Source organism: Lynx rufus, unplaced genomic scaffold, assembly GCF_022079265.1.
Source record: "Lynx rufus isolate CCGP_SWC_20201006 ecotype Redwood Valley unplaced genomic scaffold, mLynRuf1.p SCAF_4, whole genome shotgun sequence".
NCBI classification, from domain to species: Eukaryota; Metazoa; Chordata; class Mammalia; order Carnivora; family Felidae; genus Lynx; species Lynx rufus.
Window position 1 is genome coordinate 151,497,394 of NW_025814856.1, and position 24,166 is coordinate 151,521,559.

Sequence of the window (24,166 nt, forward strand, 5' to 3'; positions counted from 1 at the left end):
ACACAGAAGGGAAGCATGCTCTATTTATCTTTACAAAATCTCCTTGAGGTTTTAAAACAAACATATAGGGCTGCCTGAGTGGTGCAGTCGGTTAAGTGTCCAACTTCGGCCCCTGATTTTTGGTTCATGGGTTTGGGCCCCACGTCGGGCTCTGTGCTGACAGCTCAGAACCTGGAGCCTCCTTCGGATTCTGTGTCTCCATCTCTTCCTGCCCCTCCCCCGCTCCCTCTCTCTCTCTCTCTCTTTCTCTCTCTCTCAAAAATACAGTCCACCACGTCAGCCATTTCCATTGTGCTGGGCTCCATGAGGGCAGGGATTCGTTATTTTTCACTGCCATTCCTCCAGCACTGAGCCTGGCGCCACAAAGAAAACCTACCAACACTGGGTTTATCGTTGTTTTTTTAAGTTTAATAGGCGTGTAAGGAAGTCCTAACAAATGTTAATTTGCATCTCATTAAGCTATGAGCGATGTGCACTCATTCATGTGATTTAATGTCTGTTTTCTCCTTGTCTATAAACTGTCTGCTCATTACATAGAATTTGGATACTGTTAAAATAACAATTCTTATGATCATGAGCTTTCTTTTCATTAAAAAAAAAATGCTTTCTGTTACTGTATGCAGGAACTCACCCCCATTCAGAAATTATTTAAGAGAGCATTTCAAAATTTTCAAGTAGTTGAGCACCTTTCTAATTCTGTTTGTGTCCATTTCTTTCAAGATGATTACATGTAGTTGGGGTAATATGATATATGGACTTTCTGCCTTTTTTGCATTTGCTAAATATCTTTTATGTTCAAGAACAAGGTGAATTTTTTCCATTTATTTGCTTCAGTGTATTATCATGCTTTATGTTTAGGTTCACACGGTGTATCAATAAATTTTTCCCTTATTGTTTTATACTTAGACCTTGCAGTTCCATTTTCTATCCCTTCCTGCCGTTGTCCCCACCCCATTTTGTTAGGTAGAACTTCTTTTTTTTTTTTTTTAACGTTCATTTATTTATTTTGAGAGAGTGCATGCACGTGCACAAGGGAAGAGGGGCAGAGAGAGGGAGAGAGAGAATCCCAAGCAGGCTCCGCACTGTCAGAGCAGAGCTGGATGCAGGGCTCGAACTCATGAACCATAAAATCATGACCTGAGATGAAATCAAGAGGCAGTTGCTTAACCTACTGAGGCATTAGGTGCCCCTGTTAAGTATAACTTCTTACCAAAAGTACCCTTTTGGTAAATAGATGTGAGCAATAGAAAGAGGGAAACAGAGAAAGATATATTGATCTACATACTCTCCTTTCACTGCTGCTAGTTGTTTTATGCACATCCTGGTACATGCATAGGGTACGTGCACTCAGTACTATCCTGGGCTTTCATTGTTCTACGTATGTTTTACCTTCTATGGTGACCTTGATGTATATCTCAGGGCTCTTTTTTAAAAAAAATATTTTTTTAACGTTTATTTATTTTTGAGACAGAGAGAGACAGAGCATGAACAGGGGAGGGTCAGAGAGAGGGAGACACAGAATCTGAAACAGGCTCCAGGCTCTGAGCTGTCAGCACAGAGCCCGACGCGGGGCTCGAACTCATGGACCGCGAGATCACGACCCAAGCCGAAGTTGGACGCTTAACCGACTGAGCCACCCAGGCGCCCCTCAGTGCTCTTTTAAATTTTATAATTATCTACCACCACCATGGCGACCCCTATATTTTTAAATCTGCCCACGAGTATGGCTCAGTATTATTCTACATGTGCCTCTGACATCAGTCTCTCTTATAAACTATAGACTATTGATTTGAAACCAACCCAACATTTTAGACCTAGAAGAGTCCCTTGAAATGTATCCAGCTTGGCCTTGTCATTATTGTAGATAGGAGATCTGGGCCCAATGTCATAGAGGTAACCAGGACGAGTGCTCGGGTCTCCTCCCTTATCATCTGGGTTTCTCGCTGCTTCTGGACACCGATTGAGAGCAAGGCATCCACGAATGCCAAGTTTAAATCCGGCTCCGCTTCTCATCAGTTCTGTGACCTAGGTATGCTGCCCAACGGCTGCAAGCCTCAGTGTCCTCTTTGATAAAATAATATACTCTCCCCAGGGAGTAGCTGCGAAGATTAAATATGTATAAATGGGTAGCCCCATGCCTGGGGCAAATAAGAGCCCACCGAAGAGCCGTAACTGCCATTACTTTGTTATTCCCTCTGAAATGTGTGGGTACTTCCTGAGAAGGTGGTGTACATTAGGACATTTTCTCTCTTGTTTTCTCTCAATAACAGATGTTCTAGTGTGGGCTTTTTTTTTTTTTTTTTTTAACTGTTTGGCATTCCCAACTCTTGCAGGTTGGTTCTCTAAGACTTGTTTTCTGCATCCCTTGTTTTCTTTCGTATTGTTGGAATCCATGTGTGTGGGCTGGTCCAAGGCTGTGTCTTTGTATTAATTACTCCCTTGCTCTCTCTGGCCAAGTGCTCAGCCCTGCAGGTAGTATGATATCACCTGCTCAGAGCTCTACAGCTTTTGCTTCACTCCCCCTCATTATTCCTCCTGTTCTAGTTCTTAAAGTGGACAGTATTTGTTAATGTCTGAGGCACAGCTCTCTTCATGTGATGGCACGACACGTATCATTTGGGATGGAGCTGCTTTTGTCGGATCCACTAATCGTCTGGAAGCTTCCTGCTCTCGTAGTACTGTTGGATCTATTTCAGATGCTACCCTCCCCGGTTCTTTTTATTTCTGTTAGATTTGATTTGAAGGAGGTGCTCTGACAACGCCCCGTAAGTTCCGACATGCTATGTCCTCACTCTAGAACTGACACTTCACCTGGCTCCAAACAGGATTTAGGGGGGCTTATGATTATATTACGCTACAGTAATAAAGGACCTACCACGCTATCCTCAGACCCCCCAACTTCACTTTCCAGCTGTTTCTCACCCCTTCCCAAGGCAACTTGCCCACACCCAGCCTCATGAACCCTTACAGAAAGAGCCAGTCTGGGCTCAGACGGAGTGGGGTCTGGGTGCAAACCTCCACTGCCGCCCTCACGACACCCCATAGAAAAGGTGGTCCGATTCTTCCTGTGCCTCCTACTCCTTCCACCCTTCCCCGTGTCACCTGTGTGCTCAAGCCTGAAAAAGGGAAGACGCCCGGCCGTTTTCTTTACAACAACGACTTGCATGTTTTCTAAGAAGAGGTTAAATGTCAAAATCTGTAGTCACAGGAATGCATCTTAAGAATCTCATAGGATAAGTATTTTGTAGGAATGTGTCCCCGGGGCGACTCCTAACATCTAAGTTTACACGGAATCTTAAAAAGCACTCGGCATTTTTGTCCAGTTATCTCAACAGCCCTCCAGGGCAGTCGGTCCACACTGCTTTGCCTGCACAGGAGGAGACTGCCTCTGGTGGGCAGTGCCAGTGGGAGGGCCTGGCTCGGATGTGGGGAAGCCGTGATCAGAAAGTCCGACTCGCCAGGTTGAATTGCAACGGCACATTTGTCATAAAAATAACTGCTAACAAGACGTGAAGTAAGAACAAACTAGAGTTTATGTTAATGATTAGAGAAAACATTTTTCTCCTGTCTTCATAGTCCCACTCTAACCCACAAAACAGAAACATCTACCCTTTTGGAAGCATTGAGAAGTTAAGGCTCCCCCCGTTCCCTCTGAGCTCTCAGGTACTTCTCTTAAGGAAAAGTTATTCCTGACACCAGTTAATGATGTGAAGGTGATTTTATTCCAGGGTGGGACTACAATGGGATTTTGTAGTAGGGGAGAGCATCGGGCTCAACTCTGAATATAACAAGGAAAGACGGGAATTTATAGCCCAGGAGCGGGGTTGGGTCAGGGGCTGGAAAGTTACTAAGAGGAAACATAAGGGATAGGGCAGGGGGGGACCCTGCTGAAGGCAGGTCAGGGTGATCAGACATCATCTGAGTGATGGTAGAGAACTGACGAACCCAATCAGATATGGAGGGCAGGGATTCTGACTACACTGAATTAGTAAGATTCTTGCTAAAATTCGAAAATGCAGAGACCGATATGAAAGCTCAAAAGTCAAACCTAGTTGAATAGTTGAATAGACAATATACTGAAAAAGATCCTGCGTGTTTTCCTGCTCTGAAAACTTAAAGGAAAAAATTTCCTTGAAGAAATAAGTGAAAATTGTTGAGTATGTTCAAAAAATATAAGAGGATACAGCTGCATGATAAAATAACTTGAGATAATATTTTTAAACAAAATGCTAATAGAAGACGTATGATGACTTGAATAAATGAGACATATACTATGTTCCCTGAAAGGGAAACTCAATATTACAAAGGTCCACTTATTCCAAGTTAATCTATAAATGTAATGCAATTGCAACCAAAATCCCAATGAGAATATTTTATTTCATATAATGATTTAAAAATTCATCGGGAAGAATTTAAAAATTAGAATTACTTAGAAAGACTTTTAATTTTTTTTAATATTTCTTCTTTTTTTAATGTTTATTTATTATTTTTGAGAGAGAGAGACAGAGCATGAGCAGGGGAGTGGCAGAGAGAGAGAGGGAGACACAGAATCTGAAGCAGGCTCCAGGCTCCCAGCTGGCAGCACAGAGCCTGACGTGGGGCTCAAATTCATGGACCACGAGATCATGACCTGAGCCGGAGTCGGGCGCCTAACCGACTGAGTCACCCGAGCGCCCTAATATTTATTCATTTTTTGAGAGAGAGAGAGAGAGAGAGAGACAGAGTGCGAGTAGGGGAGGGGCAGAGAGAGAGGGAGACAAAGAATCTGAAGCAGGCTCCAGGCTCTGAGCTATCAGCACAGACCCCGATGCAAGGCTCAACCCATGAACCACAAGATCATGACCTGAGTGGAAGTCGGATGCTTAACTGACTGAGCCACCCAGCTGCCCCAGAATAAATTAGAAAGACTTTTAAAGTAAAGAGTAATGAGGAAAAGCTTGCCTAACTAGATAAAGTCACTACAAAGTTATTAATTTTAAAATAGGGCAGTAATGGTTGAAGACTTAAAGAAATCAATGGCAGAAAACAGTAGCCTGAACAGATTGATCCTAGGATATATAAGAACTTAATATGTGGTGAATAAAGTCTTGATTCCCAATGAGGAACAGATGGTTTATTCAACAAATGATACTGAGAAAATTGGCTTTTACAGAGAAGAAAATCAATTTGAGGACTTACTTCATACAATGCACCTAAATGAATCCTAAATAAATTCGAGAGTTAAATTTAAAAAATCTAAACAACACACAGACAAGATACTTTTTTAAAAGGTGATTACTTATCTATTGGATATAGAAAGGATTTCTAAGTTAAAAGTAGATCAAGAAATAGCAAAGGAAAAAAGTAACACATTTTACCATAGAAACATAAAAGCTTTATTATGGCAAAAATATCTTAATCAAAATTAAAGCACACTAAAAATGTTTATGGCAATTAATAAACACAAAAATTTAATAGTCTTTTTTAAATTAATTAAAAAAATTTTTTTAATGTTTATCTATTTTTGAGAGAGAGAGAGAGAGAGAGAGAGCATGAGCAGGTGAGGGGCAGAGAGAGAGGGAGACACAGAATCTGAAGCAGGCTCCAGGCTCTGAGCTGTCAGCACAGAGCCCAATGTGGGGCTTGAACTCACAAGCCATGAGATCTTGACCTGAGCTGGAGTTGGAAGCATAACCGACTGAGCCACCCAGGTGCCCCAATATTCTTAATATGTGTTGACTTTTTTACAAAATAATAAAAATGACTTCTGATTAAGAATGCCAGATTATACACATGCCCTCTCTTGAAACCTTAATAAAATGATTAAAATATATTTTAGAAGAATAAATTACAAGGATAAAAAGACCTGAGCAGGAGACAGTTGCAACAAACTGAAAGCTGAAGAGTAGATAAACAGTGGTAACTGATTTAACCTCCTGGGGAATCGGTATCCTATGGAGGCAATCGGGAAAAGACAATATACTGAAAAACTCACCACGTGTCAGGAGTTCGTTCTTGAAGTAGGGTTAAACGTGGAGCTAAAACAGGTTAAAAATCTTTCTCAGAACACCAGTCAGGTAACTATCCTTCCCCCATCTTGGCAGAAGACTTTAAGTTTATTCCATGAAAAAGGCAAACTGAAGACTGCAGGGACACGGGCACAGTTGAAGTGGAGATACCGTACTGAACACTGGGATGCTTCATTTAATATATGTACACTGAACACGAAAACTTCCAGCTCACTTTCCCACTGAGCTTCTAGCACACTTCCAGCCAGGTCTTTACCCTCTGGGCAAGAGACTGGAAGGTCCTTTTCTGGAGGATAGGACAACCTGAGAGGAAAGCATAAAGATGCTGAAATTCAGGTTTCCCTAGCTATGCTAGGAAAAACACAAAGATGCTGAAATTCATGACACCATATTAAGACTACAATGTGAACTGTGACCCTTGCAGTTGGGACATGTGTCATTCCTGCATGTCATGCTATGACGAAGCCCAAAGTGAACAAGACACACTCTCAGGTTCAGAACATCTAGTCAAGCTTCTGAGGCCCTACCTTAAAATATGAGCAGATATACAAAGATCGCCAGACAACCGCAGGACTGTCAATGACAGAGACCCAAATAAAGAAACAGATGAAAGTTACTTGTCTTGGGGCGCCTGGGTGGCTCAGTTGGTTAAGCGTCTGACTCTTGATTTTGGCTCAGGTCATGATCTTAAACTCATGATCTTCATGAGTTCGAGCCCCACATGAGGCTCTGTGCTGATGGCGCAGAGCCTGCTTGTGATTCTCTCTCTCCTTCTATCTCTGTCCCTCCCCTGATCATGCTCTCTCTCAAAATAAATAAATATTAAAAAAAAATTAAAGGGGCACTTGGGTGGCTCAGTTGGTTAAGCGTCTGACTCTTGATTTTGGCTCAGGTCATGATCTTAAACTCATGATCTTCATGAGTTCGAGCCCCACATGAGGCTCTGTGCTGATGGCGCAGAGCCTGCTTGTGATTCTCTCTCTCCTTCTATCTCTGTCCCTCCCCTGATCATGCTCTCTCTCAAAATAAATAAATATTAAAAAAAAAATTAAAGGGGCACTTGGGTGGCTCAGTTGGTTAAGCGTCCAACTTCACCTCAGTGAAGGTGAGTTCAAGCCCCACGTCGGGCTCTGTGCTGACAGTTAAGAGCCTGGAGCCTGCTTTGGATTCTTTGTCTCCTCTTTCTGCCCCTCCCCCATTCATACTGTCTCTCTGTCCCTCTCTCTCTCTCTCTCTCAAAATTAAACGTTAAAAACATTTTTTTAATTAAAAAAATAAAAGAAAGTAACCTGTCCTGCAAGGGGATGATACTTTTAAAACACACTCTCATTTGTATCTTTAGCAAGTAAGAGATCTTGCATTCATAGAACAAGAATAGGATGCAAAAACAAGAATATTCAGAGAACAGAAAAAAATCTTTTAAAACATTATAGTATAAATAAATTAAGCAGAAGAGTTGGAAGATAAAATTGATGTAATTTCCTCCCCCCAAAAGAGCAAAAATACAAAGAGATGTAAATAAGGATAGAAAAGGTAAGAAAATTAGAGAACCAGTCCAGGAAATCCAGCATGTGAATAAAAGGAGTTTGAGAAAAAAATTCAAAGAAACTGAAGGACGAGTATTTGCATATTAAAAGGACCTATGGAGTACACAGTATAATGGATAAAAATAAACTCAGGCCATGACACATAACTAAAAATTTATAACACAGGATTGTAAAGCAGTTCTTTCCATCTTCTGGGGTGGGGTAAGGGGGAAAGATTACATAAAGGTTTGGCCTTCTTAAAATCGCATTGGAAGTTATAAGACAATGGAACAATACTTTCAAATTCTGAAAGAAAAGTATTCCCAACCTACATTTCTATACACAGCTAAGCTATCAATGAAGCATGAGAGTAGGATCAAGATACTTTCACATACACAAAGTCTTACAAAATTTATCTCCAATGCATTCTTTCTCTCGCAGGAAGCTATTGGACTCTTGTGTTTCTCCAAAAAGGATACCACTGTGGGAATAAGAGACCTAGACTGAAAACTGACATGAAGGGGATTCTCAGGATAGGGATGAAGGGTCATCTCAGGATGACATATATAATGGATACCAGGCATATAGAGCAGCCATTCCAAATTGCAGCAAGTCAGAGAGCTCTAGGAGATAGTTCATTAAGAAGATGAAGCTGATGTGAATGAAATTATTAGGAAGAAATTTAGACAATAAAGAATATATAACTGAATTAGAAATAAGTACATAGAAAATGAAGTATAGAAACAAGAAAGGTGTTAATTCCAGGGAAAACAAAAATCTGGGCAGGAAAAGCACGTTGTGATTCAGCTCCAAATAGCATTCTAGTCATTAATTATAATGTAAATATGGAATATTGATCTATGTTGGGAGCATGGGAGAATAAGAGGATGGGAAGTATGCTTGTATGCAGTGAGAGGGAGTGGGCTGTGAAAGAAAAGGAGATCATAATCATTCATATTGGCACATCAATTAGTAATACCTAAAATGGAAGTGTGTTAATTAGAGATATGGAGCTAAATAATCAGCTTAAAAGGATGAAATGTTTGACTCTGCCTAGGGGGAAAAAAATAGGAAGATGTGAAATCGGAAGGGGAAGCCTATTTGTCTATCTTCTTTAAACCCATCACTGCTTACTACTCTTTGACCACCCCCTACACCTCCTCCCTCCCCCACCACCCAAAATCCGTGCTGGATTGGGAGCCATTGCTCCAGCCCTCCCTTCTGTTCTGCCCCAAAGACAAACACACGTGTCCTTTTTTATTTTTAGGGCTTCAATGCTGATCACGGAGAAATGACTTGGGGAAACGAAGATGAAAGCAGGTGAAGTGGAAAAGGTTGCAGGATCTCAGAATTTGTCTCAAGGTTGGGGCATAACTCCCAGCCCCAGTCCCTCCTCCAATACAGTAATAGGCAGCCTACTGGACTTTTGTTCTCAGGCACAGACTCAAAGGGTGTGGCTCATGAAACATACCCTGGTACTTTTCTAAAAATACCTTTTAAATGGGTTTTACTTTTCCCAGTTATAAAGTAATACATGAACACTGAAGAAAAATAAATGGCAAATCAAGACAAATATAAAGAATAAATTTAAATTACCCTAATTCTATAACCCAGAAATGGTTATTAACATTTTGCTCCTGTCTTTTTTTTAATCTTTAACCAGATAAGCTTTATCAGCATACATATAATATATACCTTTAATATATATGTGAAAAATATAATCTTAAACATTTCTATCAGCCTTTCTTCTGTCTTTAACTAGATAAATGATTGTCAGTATACATATAATTTCTACTTCTCATACTTAACAAATCACGTTGGTTGCTATTGCAATAGTGAAAAAGCTGAAACAACTTGGGTCTCCTTTAATAGTAAATAGTTAAATAAATTAGAATATAATTATATTTTCTAGAATATGAAATACTAAGTGATCATTTTTTAAAAAGAACTATTGCAGAAATGTGTTTGTTGGAAATGGAAAAATATTATGGTGCATTGTATATGTTTAAAAAGGGGGAGGAGGACTGTTTCTTACAATCAAATGTTTTTAATTATTTAAAAAGGGAGGGAGGGTGCAAAATTTTGTGTATAGTACAATCCTTTTCCTGGTGTGAAAAATACATTTTTTGTACCTGGCACTAAGCTAACCTCTTTGTATGCATTATCTAATTTAATTCTCACGGCTTTGGAAAAATTAAAAAACAGTTCCTCTCCACAGAAACAAGAGGACTCTCAGAGAAAATAATGCAAATATTGTCCAGGGAAGAAAGGAGAAGGAGCATTAAGTCTCCACTAGGTAGGGCCTTAAGCACCTGGGAACCTGGAAGGGATGATCCCCCCTGAGGAGTTCTGGGGTTGGGAATGTGGAATTTGAGAAGCCTATGGGTAAGGAGGGGAAGAACACGGGTAAATGGGGAGGTGGTCAACAGCTGGGGACAGATGCATCTGGAGGGTGATCTGCTGGAATCCAGCCTCACCATGTCATCATGGTGATGTTCCTTCTTGAGTCAGTCCCTGAGTGGGCAAAGGATGATGTCACATGGACTTTTCTTTGAAACAGAACAGAATGGGGAGCAGAGTCTCAGGAACGTAAGATGGAACTGATGAATTCGCCTTGAATTTAAGAGGGTCACTGTGTTGTAAGAAATCCTGAGCACTCTGAGTCTCAACTACTTCACTAGTGGACAAAGAACACTCTGTTCATGTTTTTCCTGAGTTCCCTCCACCAAGCAGGTACATTGTAGGAAATAGCACTGGTGCCTTCCCTGTGGGTAACTACTCAACTTCAACCCAGAGGAAGCACACCAGCCCCCTCCTTAGGACTCCTCTGATGTGATGAATTGTCAGATCACTCTTCTATCCCAACAGCCACCACTGTTCCTGCTCCCGTCAGAGCCCCAATGGCACATCTGGTGACTTGGCTGTCAAGAGGGCAGGAGCAAAGTGGCTGCATACCTCTGATGATGGCCATGGCCTTTCTGCATAACCAATGACAGGCGCAGAGCTAGGGCAGGGCTGGGCTCAGCCACAGGAAGTCATTGGATGCAAAGGATCAAGGCCAGGGCTGACTCAGGAAAAACTGTATGCGAGTAAGTGTAAGACAAGCGGATGGACTTTGCCAGAAGTACGTGTTCCACACTTGAGCTATTCCCAGGAAAATGGAGAGACATGTTACCTGGAACCACTCCAGAAAAAGAAATTACCAGTACAAACTATGAATAATTCCAGAGATGGCATTAAGGCCTAGAATCACATGTAGTCAATATCTGATTTCTTCTAGTGATTTCCTTTCAAACTTAATGTCTTATTTTGAAATGAATGATAGAAGTATGCCTTCCGTGAATTGCAGAAGTGAACACCTAAGTGAGGAAGGCTCTTAGGGGATGCACCCAAGACCCTTAAAGCCGTACCAGGGAGACAGCTGTCCATGTCGCCAAGGATTACAGCCACCTGCCCCACACTGGGCACAGTGCTTGTGAACTCCTATATCAAGAGCAGCAGTTATCATCTCTTATCATTCCCTTTTGATTATTTAATGTGGTTTTAATCACGATGACCTTGTTGCAACATCAGCATTTTTGGTTACCAGCAAATAACCAGTGGCCAGATCTACTTGGCCTTTGAGTCATCAACTATCAGTTAGGTTTCACAATCTATAATGTCTTAGGGAGTTGCTCATCAGCATCTGAGACAGAAGCTTATTTCCTAGAACCAAACTCATGTTTATTCCTGACCCCACCCTAATGGCATTAACATTATTTCATTTCCTAATTTTATTTACCTCTTTCTCTGCATGTTTAATTAAGGTGTAAGTTCAAGTTCTTTGGGCCCTAACTGCTGATTAGTTTGTGTTTCTTACGGAGCCTACCAGAAGGCTAGGCCCAGAGGCACTTTTACTACTGATTATCCCATTGAAACCCGGGGCTTCATCATCTTCTCTGTCAACATCATAGCTGTCCACAACAGAGACAGAAGGGACTTTCAGACATCGTATAGTTGAATTCCTTCATTTTGTTGACGAGAAACTGAGCCTTAAAGAGGGCAGATGATTTGTCTAAGTTCCCATGGTACAGAAGCCAAGACTGGAGTTCCGTCCTCCAGTTTCCAAACTCAGTACTCTTCCATAATTATAATTAATGCCATCTCAGGTTTATGGGCGGGACTCCCCCATCCAGAAGCGCTTTGTGTTTGTAACTCTCCACGGGGCGGGGTGTTCTGGGACCCAGGCAGGTTACCGCAAGCTGTCCCTAATCCCACCGCACCATCCCACATTCCCAGAGCCGATCCTAGAAAATAGGGGGGTCTGCTAGATAGACCAGAGCAAACCCTGCACCTCTCTGAGTCCTTGGTCGGGGATTTGGAAGAAGTCTTAGCTCACCTAGATGGTGACAGAAGAAGAGAGAGCAGGGAAATAACCCTCCAAAGCCGTGGGCACTGGTCTCCACTCCTCAATAGAGGTTGCAAGAACTTAAGCCTTGGCGTCTCGCCTGGAAATGACTTGCAAAGGAAGCACTTTGGAAAGTGCCTTTGATTTGATTCAGGCAAAAAGGCCATGCCAGCAGTGAATATACTCCTCTGAATGTTGTCTGCAGTCCGTCTATCCTGGAAACAACCGGCCAGCCCCATATCCGTCTATACCTGTGTGGTTTGACTCAGATAATTGACACTGAATAGATGGATATTAATTTTTCCTGTCATGTCACCTTCTATCAATATAGGTCAGCAGAAGCACATTGTAGGAAATGTTTTCCATTTCCCTTCGCAACGCCAGGGCGGGACACAGGCCTGGCACGGATTAGGTCAAAAGGAGATTTAGGGTAAAGGGACCCTCACTTGCCGGGCTCCTTCTCAAGTCCCGGGGGTCCTGCAACGTGTGCTCTAGCCATAGGCCTTTGTCAACTTTGTAAAAGTAAATGGTTTCAGCCACATTTGGCCAGCTACTGCCTCTTTGCACTGTCTCCTCACGGACTCTAAATCTTGCATCAGATGGCATTTGAAAGGTCATAAGCTCTCTTAGGATTTGGCCAGGGGAAGCTGAGTCAGGATCAATTTAGTTTGAATGTGGCAGGATAGATTTATGTGGGTTGAGACCACTAAACCACCCGTTTGTTTGTTTGTTTGTTTTTAATTTTTTTTAATGTTTCTTCATTTTTGAGAGACAGAGAGAGACAGAGCATGAGCAGGGAAGGGGCAGAGAGCGAGGGAGACACAGAATCCGAAGCAGGCTCCAGGCTCCGAGCTGTCAGCACAGAGCCCGACGCGGGGCTCGAACCCACGGACCGCGAGATCGTGACCTGAGCGAAGTCGGACGCTCAACCGACTGAGCCGCCCAGGCATCCCCACCCATGTATATTTAATTTCCTGCTAGCCACCTCAGGGTCATGATTGGGTCTCGCAATACTCCTACCTCCCCTTGTGCCAGCTCACTCTACTTCGTGAAGTTGCACAAACCCGAGGTCACGTTATGTTATGAATGTGTCCTATGGCACCTGACGTACGTGGGCGTTGGAGGAGAAACAAAGGTTGAAATGTAGGGTGCCAGAAGCAAGTCTGTGGAAAACCCGAAAACCATCAGATACGCAAAATCGCCAGAGAAGACGTGAGTCTCACTGATATGCAGGCAAGATGGAAGTTTTCTCCTATCAAGAATATAGTTGATAGTGTACCACTTACACTTTTAAATGCAGCATGCATTTTAGACATTTCTGATGGAAATCATGGACAAGAGAATGTCTGTGTTTGTAGGGCACAAATCTATAGTGGTGTTACAGTTTTGTGTGAAAGGATGACCACGCATCTTAACTAGCAGTAGTAACAAACAAATTTGGACCGACCCACGGAAGCGGAATGACTGAATTATCTTTCCTTCTCTTCAGAAAATGTCGATCAAAGAGTACACCACTTTCAATTCAACAAGAAAGGAGTAGGGGCTCCTGGGTGGCTCAGCCGGTTAAGTATCTGACTCCCGTTATTCAGCTCAGGTCTTGTTCTCGCGGTTTGTGAGTTCGAGCCCCACGTCAGGCTCTGCGCTGACAGGGCGGAGCCTGCTTGGGTTTCTCTCTCCCTCTCTCTCCGCCCCTTCCCTGTTGGTGCTCTCTTTCTCTCGCAAAATAAATAAATAAATAACTTTAAAATAAAATAAAAAAAGATTGGAAAAACTTGGAATTTGTGCCATTTGTGGTGTTAATCTGCTTTTTAAATGTTGTAATTTGGGGCGCCTGGGTGGCTCAGTCGGCTAAGCGTCGGACTTCAGCTCAGGTCATGATCTCACGCTCGGTGAGTTCGAGACCCGCGTCGGGCTCTGTGCTGACTGCTCAGAGCCTGGAGCCTGTTTTGGATTCTGTGTCTCCCTCTCTCTCTGACCCTCCCCCATTCATGCTCTGTCTCTGTCTCAAAAATAAATAAACGTTAAAAAAAATTAAAAAAAAATGTCGTAATTTATCATGATTTTTTTTCAATGTAATAATATTGTCTCTCATGCAGGATTTTGTACTCGTACTTTTGTGTCCTTCTTAAAGGGGACACCGAAAACTGGACATCCTTCAGGCCGAACAAAACTTGGATATGTCCTTGGACTCGATGTTAAATAAATGATAAAGGAAGAAGGCCCACGACTAACAGATCTGGGTGAGCAGGAGAGGTCTGGACGACTTGCAGAGAGGGATGTCCTGATCCCTCCTGATAACCTAGAAGGGAGCCACGGTGCAGAGTTCTTTCTGGGAGACAAGCTGGGGCGGGGGTGGTGGTGGAGAATATGAAGAGAGGATGTGTCGAAATGAGGAGGGAAAAGTTCCGAAGACACATTTTCCAGGCTTCGCAATTTTGTCCAGGCCAGCTCCACAGCAACAGAACCCCATTTTACTCAGGCTAATTTTTGCAACCTACATATGAACATAAAGGACTTGATGGTGTTTTTATTTATTTATTTATTTATTTATTTATTTATTTATTTATAAAGGTGATTCCACTGATTATAACGATTTTGCTCATCTCAATCTTACTGTCAGGGAGAAGAGGCCATACTATCATCGGCCTTGTTTTCCGGGTACCAAACCACATACACAGTTCAGTGAATCCCTGCTGTCTCGTCTGTTCAGAACAGAACTCTCCTTCCCTGACTCTTTAGGAAGTTTTTCTGAACGAGAGCTGCCATATGTGTTGCCCTGATGGGTGAGAGCTGGGCATCTGGCTTAAGTCGCACCCATCAGAGCTCTTCCCTGGAATTTTAAAATGCGAGGCCAGCCAGAGCAGTCCTCAGCTGCTCTGGGAGACAAGCGTGAGGAGTGCCAGCAGCCTGTCTCCGGTCCTGTGCGGGAAGCGTGACCGTGACAATGAAGCACAGGCACTGACAGTGTGAGGAAGAGACAGCCCTGCATCCAGACGAGGAAAGGAGAGCCCCCTGTACTTAGCCTGCTGTCCCAGGGGGCTCCACTCTCCCTCCTCCGGCAGGCATCTGCGGGGCCAAGGGATTCTGTCCACCTCATATCTGTGTGCCTCTCCCCTTTGAGACTCAAGAATTCCTCTGCCCAAATGGCCCTGAGCCTCTTCCAGAACCTGCTTGGGCCTCTTCCCCAGGTCTGCCCTGCTGAAGGCAGACCATGATGCAGGTGTACATACCCCTAGGCCTATGGAGGGTGGCCAAGCGTCAGCTATTTGGAGAATCTGGTGTATGTGTGTATGTGCATGTGCATATGTGTGTTGGGGGTGGGTATGCAGCCCACATTCATGAGCGTAAGGACATTTACGATCTGGAGCAAAACTTGACATATGAAGACAAGGGGGAAGGCCACAGGCTGGGGGTTGGCCCTCCCCACGTGGCTAGGTCCCAAAACAGAACTTAGAGCAGTGAAAAAATTTTAAATTCAAACCTGGCCTTCCAGGTAGAATGACCAGAACATATCTTATTTAAGAGTTTGTAAGTTTGGTTTCAGACATGCAGCGTGTGGGGCTCCATTTGTATCCTTGCCCTGCATCTCGCAAATACCGGGGGCAGGCCTTTGTAGAGACAAGAGGAGAAGAAAAAGTCCCAGTGGCACTTGAGCCCCTGGTTCAATGTGCTCCTGATGCATGGCGTAACCTTGCCTTTCTCTTCCCTTGACCTTATACACCGATAAAGAACAATTTTTTGCCTAAGCCAATCTGGACTTACGGGACTTTCATCAAGAATCCTAGCTAATATGGAAAGTAAGTGTTGGAGCCAGGACCTGAACCCAGGCTCTGATTCCCAGTCCCATGTTGCCTCCATCATGTCTACCTAAACACCTCTGCAGCTGTAAGCCAAGCAAATTTTGCTGATACCCCAGCAGGTAAAAGTCAGAATCCCGGGAAAAGAGTTTTACCTACCTGACTCCAAAAAACACTTGCAGGAGAGTGCAGAAGCCAGAGACGAAGAAAATTGTGCTGATGAGGTAGCTCTGAGTCAGGGGGTCATGCTGCAGACACAGGTCCTTGGCCAGGATGAGTGGCACTGACACGAGCCCCCCCAGGGCCGTGAGGAAGTGCTGTTGGCGGAGCAGAGAGAGTGGACGGTTAAGCAGATGCCACGGTTACCTGATCCCACCGTCATTCCCATTCTTCCGCCAGAGGAAAGAGCGCTACTCAAGCCGGACCATGAGTGACAGGCAGAGATCCAGAGAAGCAGTAGGAAGTAGGAAGACCAGACAGCAACTAACAGGGACTTAACCAGAGGGTCTGGGGTTCAAGGGCAGAACCCTGGCACTGGGAACCGATATCCTACATGAGAAACCAAGGCAGGGACACAAAATAGCAGGACATAACAGGAGCCAAGGAAGGGGCCTTAAGAATAAGAAGAAGGCAAGAGGCTCATAATTAAAACAAGGTACAAGGTGAGGGCAAGACTAATGAGCAGGAAGCCCTGAACACATTCTCCAGATAGATCATATATTAAGTCACAAAAAGTCTTAGCAAATTTCATGAATGAAATCATACCATGGGTCTGAATGGCATGAAACAGGAGGAAAACTGGAAAATTCACACATCTGTGGAAATTAAGCAATACCCTTCTGAACAACCAACGGGAATAAGAAGAAATCAAAAGAAATCAAAAAATGTCTTGAGACAAACAAAAATGGAAACGCAACATATCAAAACTTATGCAATGTGGCAAAAGCAGTTTGAAGAGCTTATAGCGATAAACACCTAGAAGAAAAATCTCGAATGACTTTACACCTCAAGGAACTAGAACAAGAAGAATAAACGAAGCAGAAAATTAGCAGGAGGGAGGAAGAATTAATGCTATTAAAATTTCCATACTATCCAAAGCCATGTATCGATTCAATGAAATTTGTATCAAAATTTTAATGACATTCCTCACAGAAATAGAAAAAACAATGTCATAATTTGTGTGTAATCCTTAAAAAGTAAGGATTACTCCTTGTAAAGTAATCCTTAAAAAGAAGAACAAGGCTGGAGCCATCCTAATTCCTCACTTCAAACTTGTTTTTTTTCTTTTTAGTTTCTTTATTTTGAGAGAGAGAGAGAAAGCAGGGGAGAGGAAGAGAGAGAATCCCAAGCAGGCTCTATGCTCAGTGTGGAGCTAGACACGGGGCTCGAACTTACAAACTGTGAGATCATGACCTGAGCTGATATCAAGAGTCAGATGCTCAACCGACTGAGCCACTCAGGCAACCCCCTCATTTCAAATTTTTATAACAAAGCTATAGTAATCAAACAGTATGGTACTTGAGAACTGGTTGATATTTTGATATTTTCCTTAGTTTAAAAAGTGAGACAAAAATGAAATAACAAAAACATATGAGATTTTCATTTGTCAACGACATAAATAAGCAGCCTCTTTGCTAAATTTTATGGCAGTTTTTGAAAACTGGAGGAACGTTATTTAAAAAAAAAAACCCACAAAAAAATCAGTATGGTACTGTCATAAATTTTTTTTTAATGTTTATTTATTTTTGAGACAGAGACAGAGCATGAACAGGGGAGGGGCAGAGAGAGAGGGAGGCACAGAACCTGACACAGGCTCCAGGCTCCGAGCTGTCAGAACAGAGCCCGACGCGGGGCTTGAACTCACAGACTGTGAGATCATGACTTGAGCCGAAGTCGGATGCTTAACTGACTGAGCCAGCCAGGCGCCCCAGTATGGCACTGTTACAAAAGTAGACAAATAAACCAGAAGAACAGAACTGAGAGCCCAGAAATAACCCCATGCATATATGGTCAACTAATATTTGACAAGCAAGCCAAAAAGGCTCAAGGGGAAAGGACAGTCTCTTCAATAAATGATATTGTGAAATCTGGATAGCCACATACAGAAGAATGAAAATGGACTCCTGTCTTGCACCATTCACAAAAAGTAACTCAAAAATGGATTAAGGACTTAAATATAAGGCCTGAAACTGTAAAACTCCTGGAAGAAAACACAATGGAAAAGCTCCTTAACATTGGTCTGGACAAAGATTATTAGCCATGACACCAAAAGCTCAAACAACAGAAGCAAAAATAAACAAGTGGGACTACATCAAACTAAAAAGCTTCTGCGCAGCAAAAGGAACCATCAGCAAAATAAAAAGGCATCTGAAGAATAGGAGAAAATACTTGCAGTTTGCAAACCATCTATCTGATAAGGGGGTTAACATCCAAAAAATGTTAACTCATCCAAAAAAGGAACTCATAGAGCTCAATAGCAAAAACCAAACCATCTGATTTAAAGACGGGCAGGAGACTTGGAACTTGGGAAGATGGCTTAGTAGGAGGAGCTCACCCCCTCCCACGCTTACAAGTGGGTATCATCCACATCCAAGTCAATAAACCAGACATCGATCCAAAGACTGGCAGAACAAACTCCACGACTAAATACGGAGAAGCTGCATCTGAAAGTTTAGGAAGGTCAGAAAGGTGGAGGGAGGCTGCCCATGGGAGGGAGAGAGCTGCGCACACATACAGGGCAGAGAAATGGGCCCTCGCACCAGGGAGCTCACACAGGGAAGACTAATCCCTATAACGTTTGGCTTTAAAAGCCAGAGGGGCTGAATTCGGTGAGTTTGTAAAACCAGGGGGACTTGGAGCCTGGAGCTTTAAAAGTCAGCTGACTCAGCACTGGGCCAGCTGGAAAGGCAGGTGACAGTCGGGTCACTGCCCTTAAAGAGCCAGCAGCCTGCATGGAGAGGCAATATAAAAATGGCAGTTTACACAACTTCTGGGGCAAACAGGAGACAGATCTGCTCAAAGTGATTTTGGAGTGTGCCGGGGGACTTTGAAAAAGAGAGAGCTGGCAGGTGCCATTTTCCTCCCCCTCCCCCTCCCCCCAGCATGAACACAGAGCCACCTGCCAGAGGTGGGCTGCACAGACACTTGTAGCCTCAGCTCGGGGCCCAGGACAAATTTTGTTAAAGCCCCGCCCAGTGGTGTTTGCCCCACCCAGTCACAGGCCCCCCCCAAACCACCCCCCCCCCCCGCCGCCCCATTCCCACATGCATGGAACTCAGCCTCACACCCCTTGTTGCCCTGACATGCAGCCCCCAGCCAACAACCACCTCAGTGCTTTGGGGGATCTGGCAAAGGACTAGTGGCCCAATGCAAATTTTCCTAACACCACTGCCCCGTTCCCCAATTCCCTGGCAGGTATGCCCCGTCGGAGCCGGCCTGCCTGGGTCCCACTAACACCACATAGAGGAACTACTGCCCACAACAGGCAGAGAGCCCATGCAGACGACTGTACTGAAAGGAAAGATGATTCAGATACAACAGCAGGGTGTAAGCAGCACATACAGGATACTTTCCCGAAGTGCCAGGTTCTGGTGAACAGGGACACTGCACTGCAGGGCACTCCAGGACCTCCTCGTCATAAAGTCACTACTTTGAAGAGCACAAGTCATAGCTGACTTTCTTGACACAGAGAAACAGACACAGAGAGGGCAGAAAAATGGGGAGACAGAGAAATTTATCCCAAATGAAAGAACGGGACAGGGCCATGGCCAGAGATCTAAAGAAATGGAAATATAAGCAAATATAAATAACCTGCCTGATAGAGAATTTAAAGCAATGATCACAAAGACACTCACCGGACTTAACAAACAAAAAAAAAAAGAGTGGAAGACAGGAGTGAGACCCTTAACACAGAGATAAGGAATAACACAGCAGAGATAAAGGGCTCGATAAACCAAATGAAAAACACGCTTGATGGAATGAATAACAGGATGGCAGAAGCAGAGTAACAAGTTAGTGACCTAGAAGAAAGTAATGGAAAGTAATCAAGCTGAACAAAAGAGAGGAAAAAAAATTGCACAAAATGAGAATACACTTAGGGAACTCAGTGACTCCATCAAACATAATAACATTTGTATTATAGGAGTCCCAGAAGAAGAAGAGAGAGAAAAGGGGGCAGAAAATTTATTTGAAGAAATAAGAGCTGAAAACTTTCCTAATCTGAGGAAGGAAACAGATATCCAGATCCAGGAGGCACAGAGAACTCCCAACAAAATCAACAAAAGCAGACCCACACCAAGACATATGGTAATTAAACTTGCAAAATATAGTGATAAAGGAAATATCTTAAAAGCAGCAAGACGAAGCAGCAAAAGAAGTCATTAACTTACAAGGGAAAACCCATAAGGCTAGCAGGAGATTTTTCAACAGAAATTTTGCAAACCAGAAGGAAGTGGCATGATATATTTAAAGTGCTGAATGGGAAAAATCTGAAGCCCAGAATACTCTGTCCAGCAAGGCTATCATTCAGAATAGAAGGAGAGATAAAAAGTTTCCCAGACAAACAAAAACTAAAGGAGTTTGTAAATCACTAAACCAGCCCTGCAAGAAATATTAAAGGAGACTCTCTGAGTGGAAAGGAGAGATCAAAAGTGACAGTATAAAGGTAGGAAACACAAAAGCAGTAAAAATGAATATTTCTGTAAAAAATCAGTTAAGGAACTCCCACCCACAAAAATATAAAGTATAATAACATACACTTAAAATGTGGGAGAGGAGAGGAGAAAAGAATGGGTTCAAACTTAACTATCAATTTAATAGAGACTGCTATATGCAGAAGTTATATACAAACCTAATGGCAACCATATATCAAAAGCCATTAATAAACATGAAAAGAATAAAGAGAAATAAGTCCAAATATACCACTAAAGAAAATCAGCAAAAGATGACAGAGAGAAAGACAAGAAAGGATCAGAGAAAACTTTCAGAAACAACCACAAAACAAGTGATAAAATGTCAATAAACACATATGTATCAATAATTACTTTGAAGCTTCTGCACAGCGAAGCAAACAATCAGCAAAACTAAAAGGCAACTGACAGAATGGGAGAAGATATTTGCAAAGGACATATCAGATAAAGCGTTAGTATCCAAAATCTGTAAAGAACTTATGAAATTCAACACCTAAAAAATAAATAATCCAGTGAAGAAATGGGCAAAAGACATGAATAGACACTTCTCCAAAGAAGACATCCAGATAGCCAACCGACACATGAAAAAATGCTCAACATCATTCATCATCAGGGAAACGCAAATCAAAACCACAATGAGATACCACCTCACACCAGTCAGAATGGCTAACATGAACAACTCAGGCAACATCCGATGTTGGCGAGGATGCAGAGAAAGAGGATTTCTTTGGCACTGCTGGTGGTATATATAGCCAATGATTACTTGGCAATCAAAAAGAATGAAAGCTTGTTATTTGCAACCATGTGGATGGAACTAGAGGGTATTATGCTAAGCCAAATTAGTCAGGCAGAGAAAGACAAATAGCATGTGACTTCACTCATATGTGGAATTTAAGATACAAAACAGATGAACATAAGGGAAGGGAAGCAAAAATAATACAAAAACAGAAAAGGGGATAAAACATAAGAGACTCTTAAATATAGAGAACAAACAAGGTGGCTGGAGGGGTTGTCGGTGGGGGATGGGCTAAATGGGTACGGGGCATTAAGGAGGACACTTGTTGGGATGAACACTGGGTGTTATACACAGGGGATGAATCACTGGAATCTACTACTGAAATCATTATTGCACTATACGCTAATAACTTGGATGTAAATTAAAAAATAAAAAAATATAAACAAACAAACAAACATTATAAAATTAAAAAAAATTACTTTGAATGCAAATGGACTAAATAGTTCAATCAGAAGGCCTAGGGCAACAGAATGAATTAAAAAACAAGACCCATCTATATGTTGCCTATAAGAGACTCATTTTATTTTTTTTTATTTTTATTTATTTATTTTTATTTATTTATTTATTTTTTCAACGTTTATTTATTTTTGGGACAGAGAGAGACAGAGCACGAACGGGGGAGGGGCAGAGAGAGAGGGAGACACAGAATCGGAAACAGGCTCCAGGCTCTGAGCCATCAGCCCAGAGCCTGACGCGGGGCTCGAACTCCCGGACCGCGAGATCGTGACCTGGCTGAAGTCGGACGCTTAACCGACTGCGCCACCCAGGCGCCCCATAAGAGACTCATTTTAGACCTAAAGACACTTGCAGATTGAAAGTGAGGGGATGGAGAAATAGCTATCATGCAAATGGATGTCAAAAGAAACTCAGAGTATCAATACTTATTTCAGACAAAATCGACTTTAAAACAAAGACTGTAGCAAGACACAAAGAAGGACACTATATAATAATAAAGGGGACAATCCAACAAGGAGTTGCAACAATTGTAAATATTTATGCACCCAACATAGAAACTCCCAAATAAATAAAAACAGTTAATAGCAAATATAAAGGAACTAATCAATAATTATACAATAATAGTAAGGGACTTTTACACCCCACTTATATCAATAAACAGATCATCTAAACCAAAAATCCACAAGAAAACAATGGCTTTCAATGACACACTGGAACAGATGGATTTAACAGATGTATTCAGAACATTCCATCCTAAAACAGCAGAATATACATTTTTACAAGTGCACACAGAACATTTTCCAGAATAGATCAGATATCAGCCCACACAGCAAGCCTCAAATTCAAGAAGATCCAAGTCTTACTATTCATGTTTTCTGATCACAATGCTATGAAACTAGAAGTCAACCACAAGAAAAAATCTGGAAAGATCACAAATACACAGAAGTTAAATAACATGCTACTAAACAGTGAATGGGACAACCAGGAAATAAAAGAAACAAATGAAAATGAAAACAACAATCCAAAACCTTTGGGATTCAGCAAAAACGGTTCTAAGAGGGAAGTATATAGCAATACAAGCCTACCTTACGTAGCAAGAAAAATCTCAAATGGATAACCTAAACTAACCTCTAAAGGAGCTAGAAAAAGAACAACAAACAAAACCTAAAACCAGCAGAAAAAAGGTAATAATAAAGATTAGAGCAGAAATAAATGATAAACTAAAAAACAAAAACAAAAACAAAAAACAATAGAAAAGATCAATGAAACCAGCAGCTGGTTCTTTGAAAAAAAAATCAATAAAGTTGATAAACTTCAGGCCAGGTTGATCAAAAAGAAAAGAGAAAGGTCTCAAATAAATAAAATCACAGATGAGAGAGGAGAAATAACAGCCAACATTACAGAAATACAAATAATTGTAACAGAATATTATGAAAAACTATGTGCCAACAAATTGGACAACCTGGAAGAAATGGATAGATTCCTAGAAACATACAAAATACCAAAACTGAAACTGGGAAGAAATAGAAAATTTGAACAGGCTGATAACCAGAAAAGAGATTGAATTAGTAACCAAAAAACTTCCAACAAACAAGTCTAGGGCCAGATGGCTTCACAGGTAAATGCCATCAAACATAAAAAGAGGAGTTAATAGCTGTTATTCTTTAACTATTCCAAAATCAGAAAAGGAAGGAAAACCTCCACATTCATTCCATGAGGCCAGCATTATCCTGACACCAAAACCTGATAAAGACACCACTAAAAAAGAGAACTGCAGGCCAATATGAATATAGATGCAAAAATCTTCAATAAAATACTAGGAAACCAAATTCAACAATACATTTAAAAAATCATTCAGCACGCTCAAAGTGGGATTTATTCCTGGGTTGCAATGGTGGTTCAATACTCTCAAATCAATCAATGCAATATATCGCATCAGTAAAATAAAGGATAAGAACTATATGACCATTTCAGTAGATGCAGAAAAAGCATTTGACAAAGTACAACATCCATTCATGATAAAAACCCTCAACAAAGTACGTTTGGAGGCAATATATATATCTCAACATAACAAAGGCCACATAAGAAAAACCCACAGCTAATATCATCCTCAATGGAGAAAAAATGGAGAGCTCTCCCCCTAAGGTCAGGAACAAGACAAGGATGTCCACTGTCATCAGTTTTATTCAACATACTGCTGGAAGTCCTAGCCTCAGCAATCCCACAGCAAAAAGAAATAAAAGGCATCCAAATTGGCAAGGAAGAGATAAAACTTTCACGATCTGCAGATGACATGATACTATATAAAGAAAATCTGAAAGACTCCATCAAAAAACTGCTAGAATTGATATATGAATTCAGTGAAGTCACAGGATACAAAACCAATGTACAGAAATCTGTTGCATTTCTATACACCAATAATGAAGGAGCAGACAGAGAAATTAAGAAGACAATCCCATTTACAATTGCACCCAAAGTAATAAGATACCTAGGAATAAATCTAACCAA

At 41.9% G+C, this 24,166-nt stretch overlaps 1 protein-coding gene across 1 annotated transcript in view; it reads right to left on the reverse strand.

Moving 5' to 3' along the window:
- The window catches only part of LOC124523228 (solute carrier family 23 member 1-like), a 47,952-nt gene that overhangs the window by 19,602 nt on the left and 4,184 nt on the right, over positions 1-24,166 (reverse strand). The window contains exon 3 of the mRNA XM_047095069.1: positions 15,878-16,035. Within this exon, the coding sequence (XP_046951025.1) occupies positions 15,878-16,035 (158 nt within the window). The remainder of the gene's footprint in view (positions 1-15,877; positions 16,036-24,166) is intronic.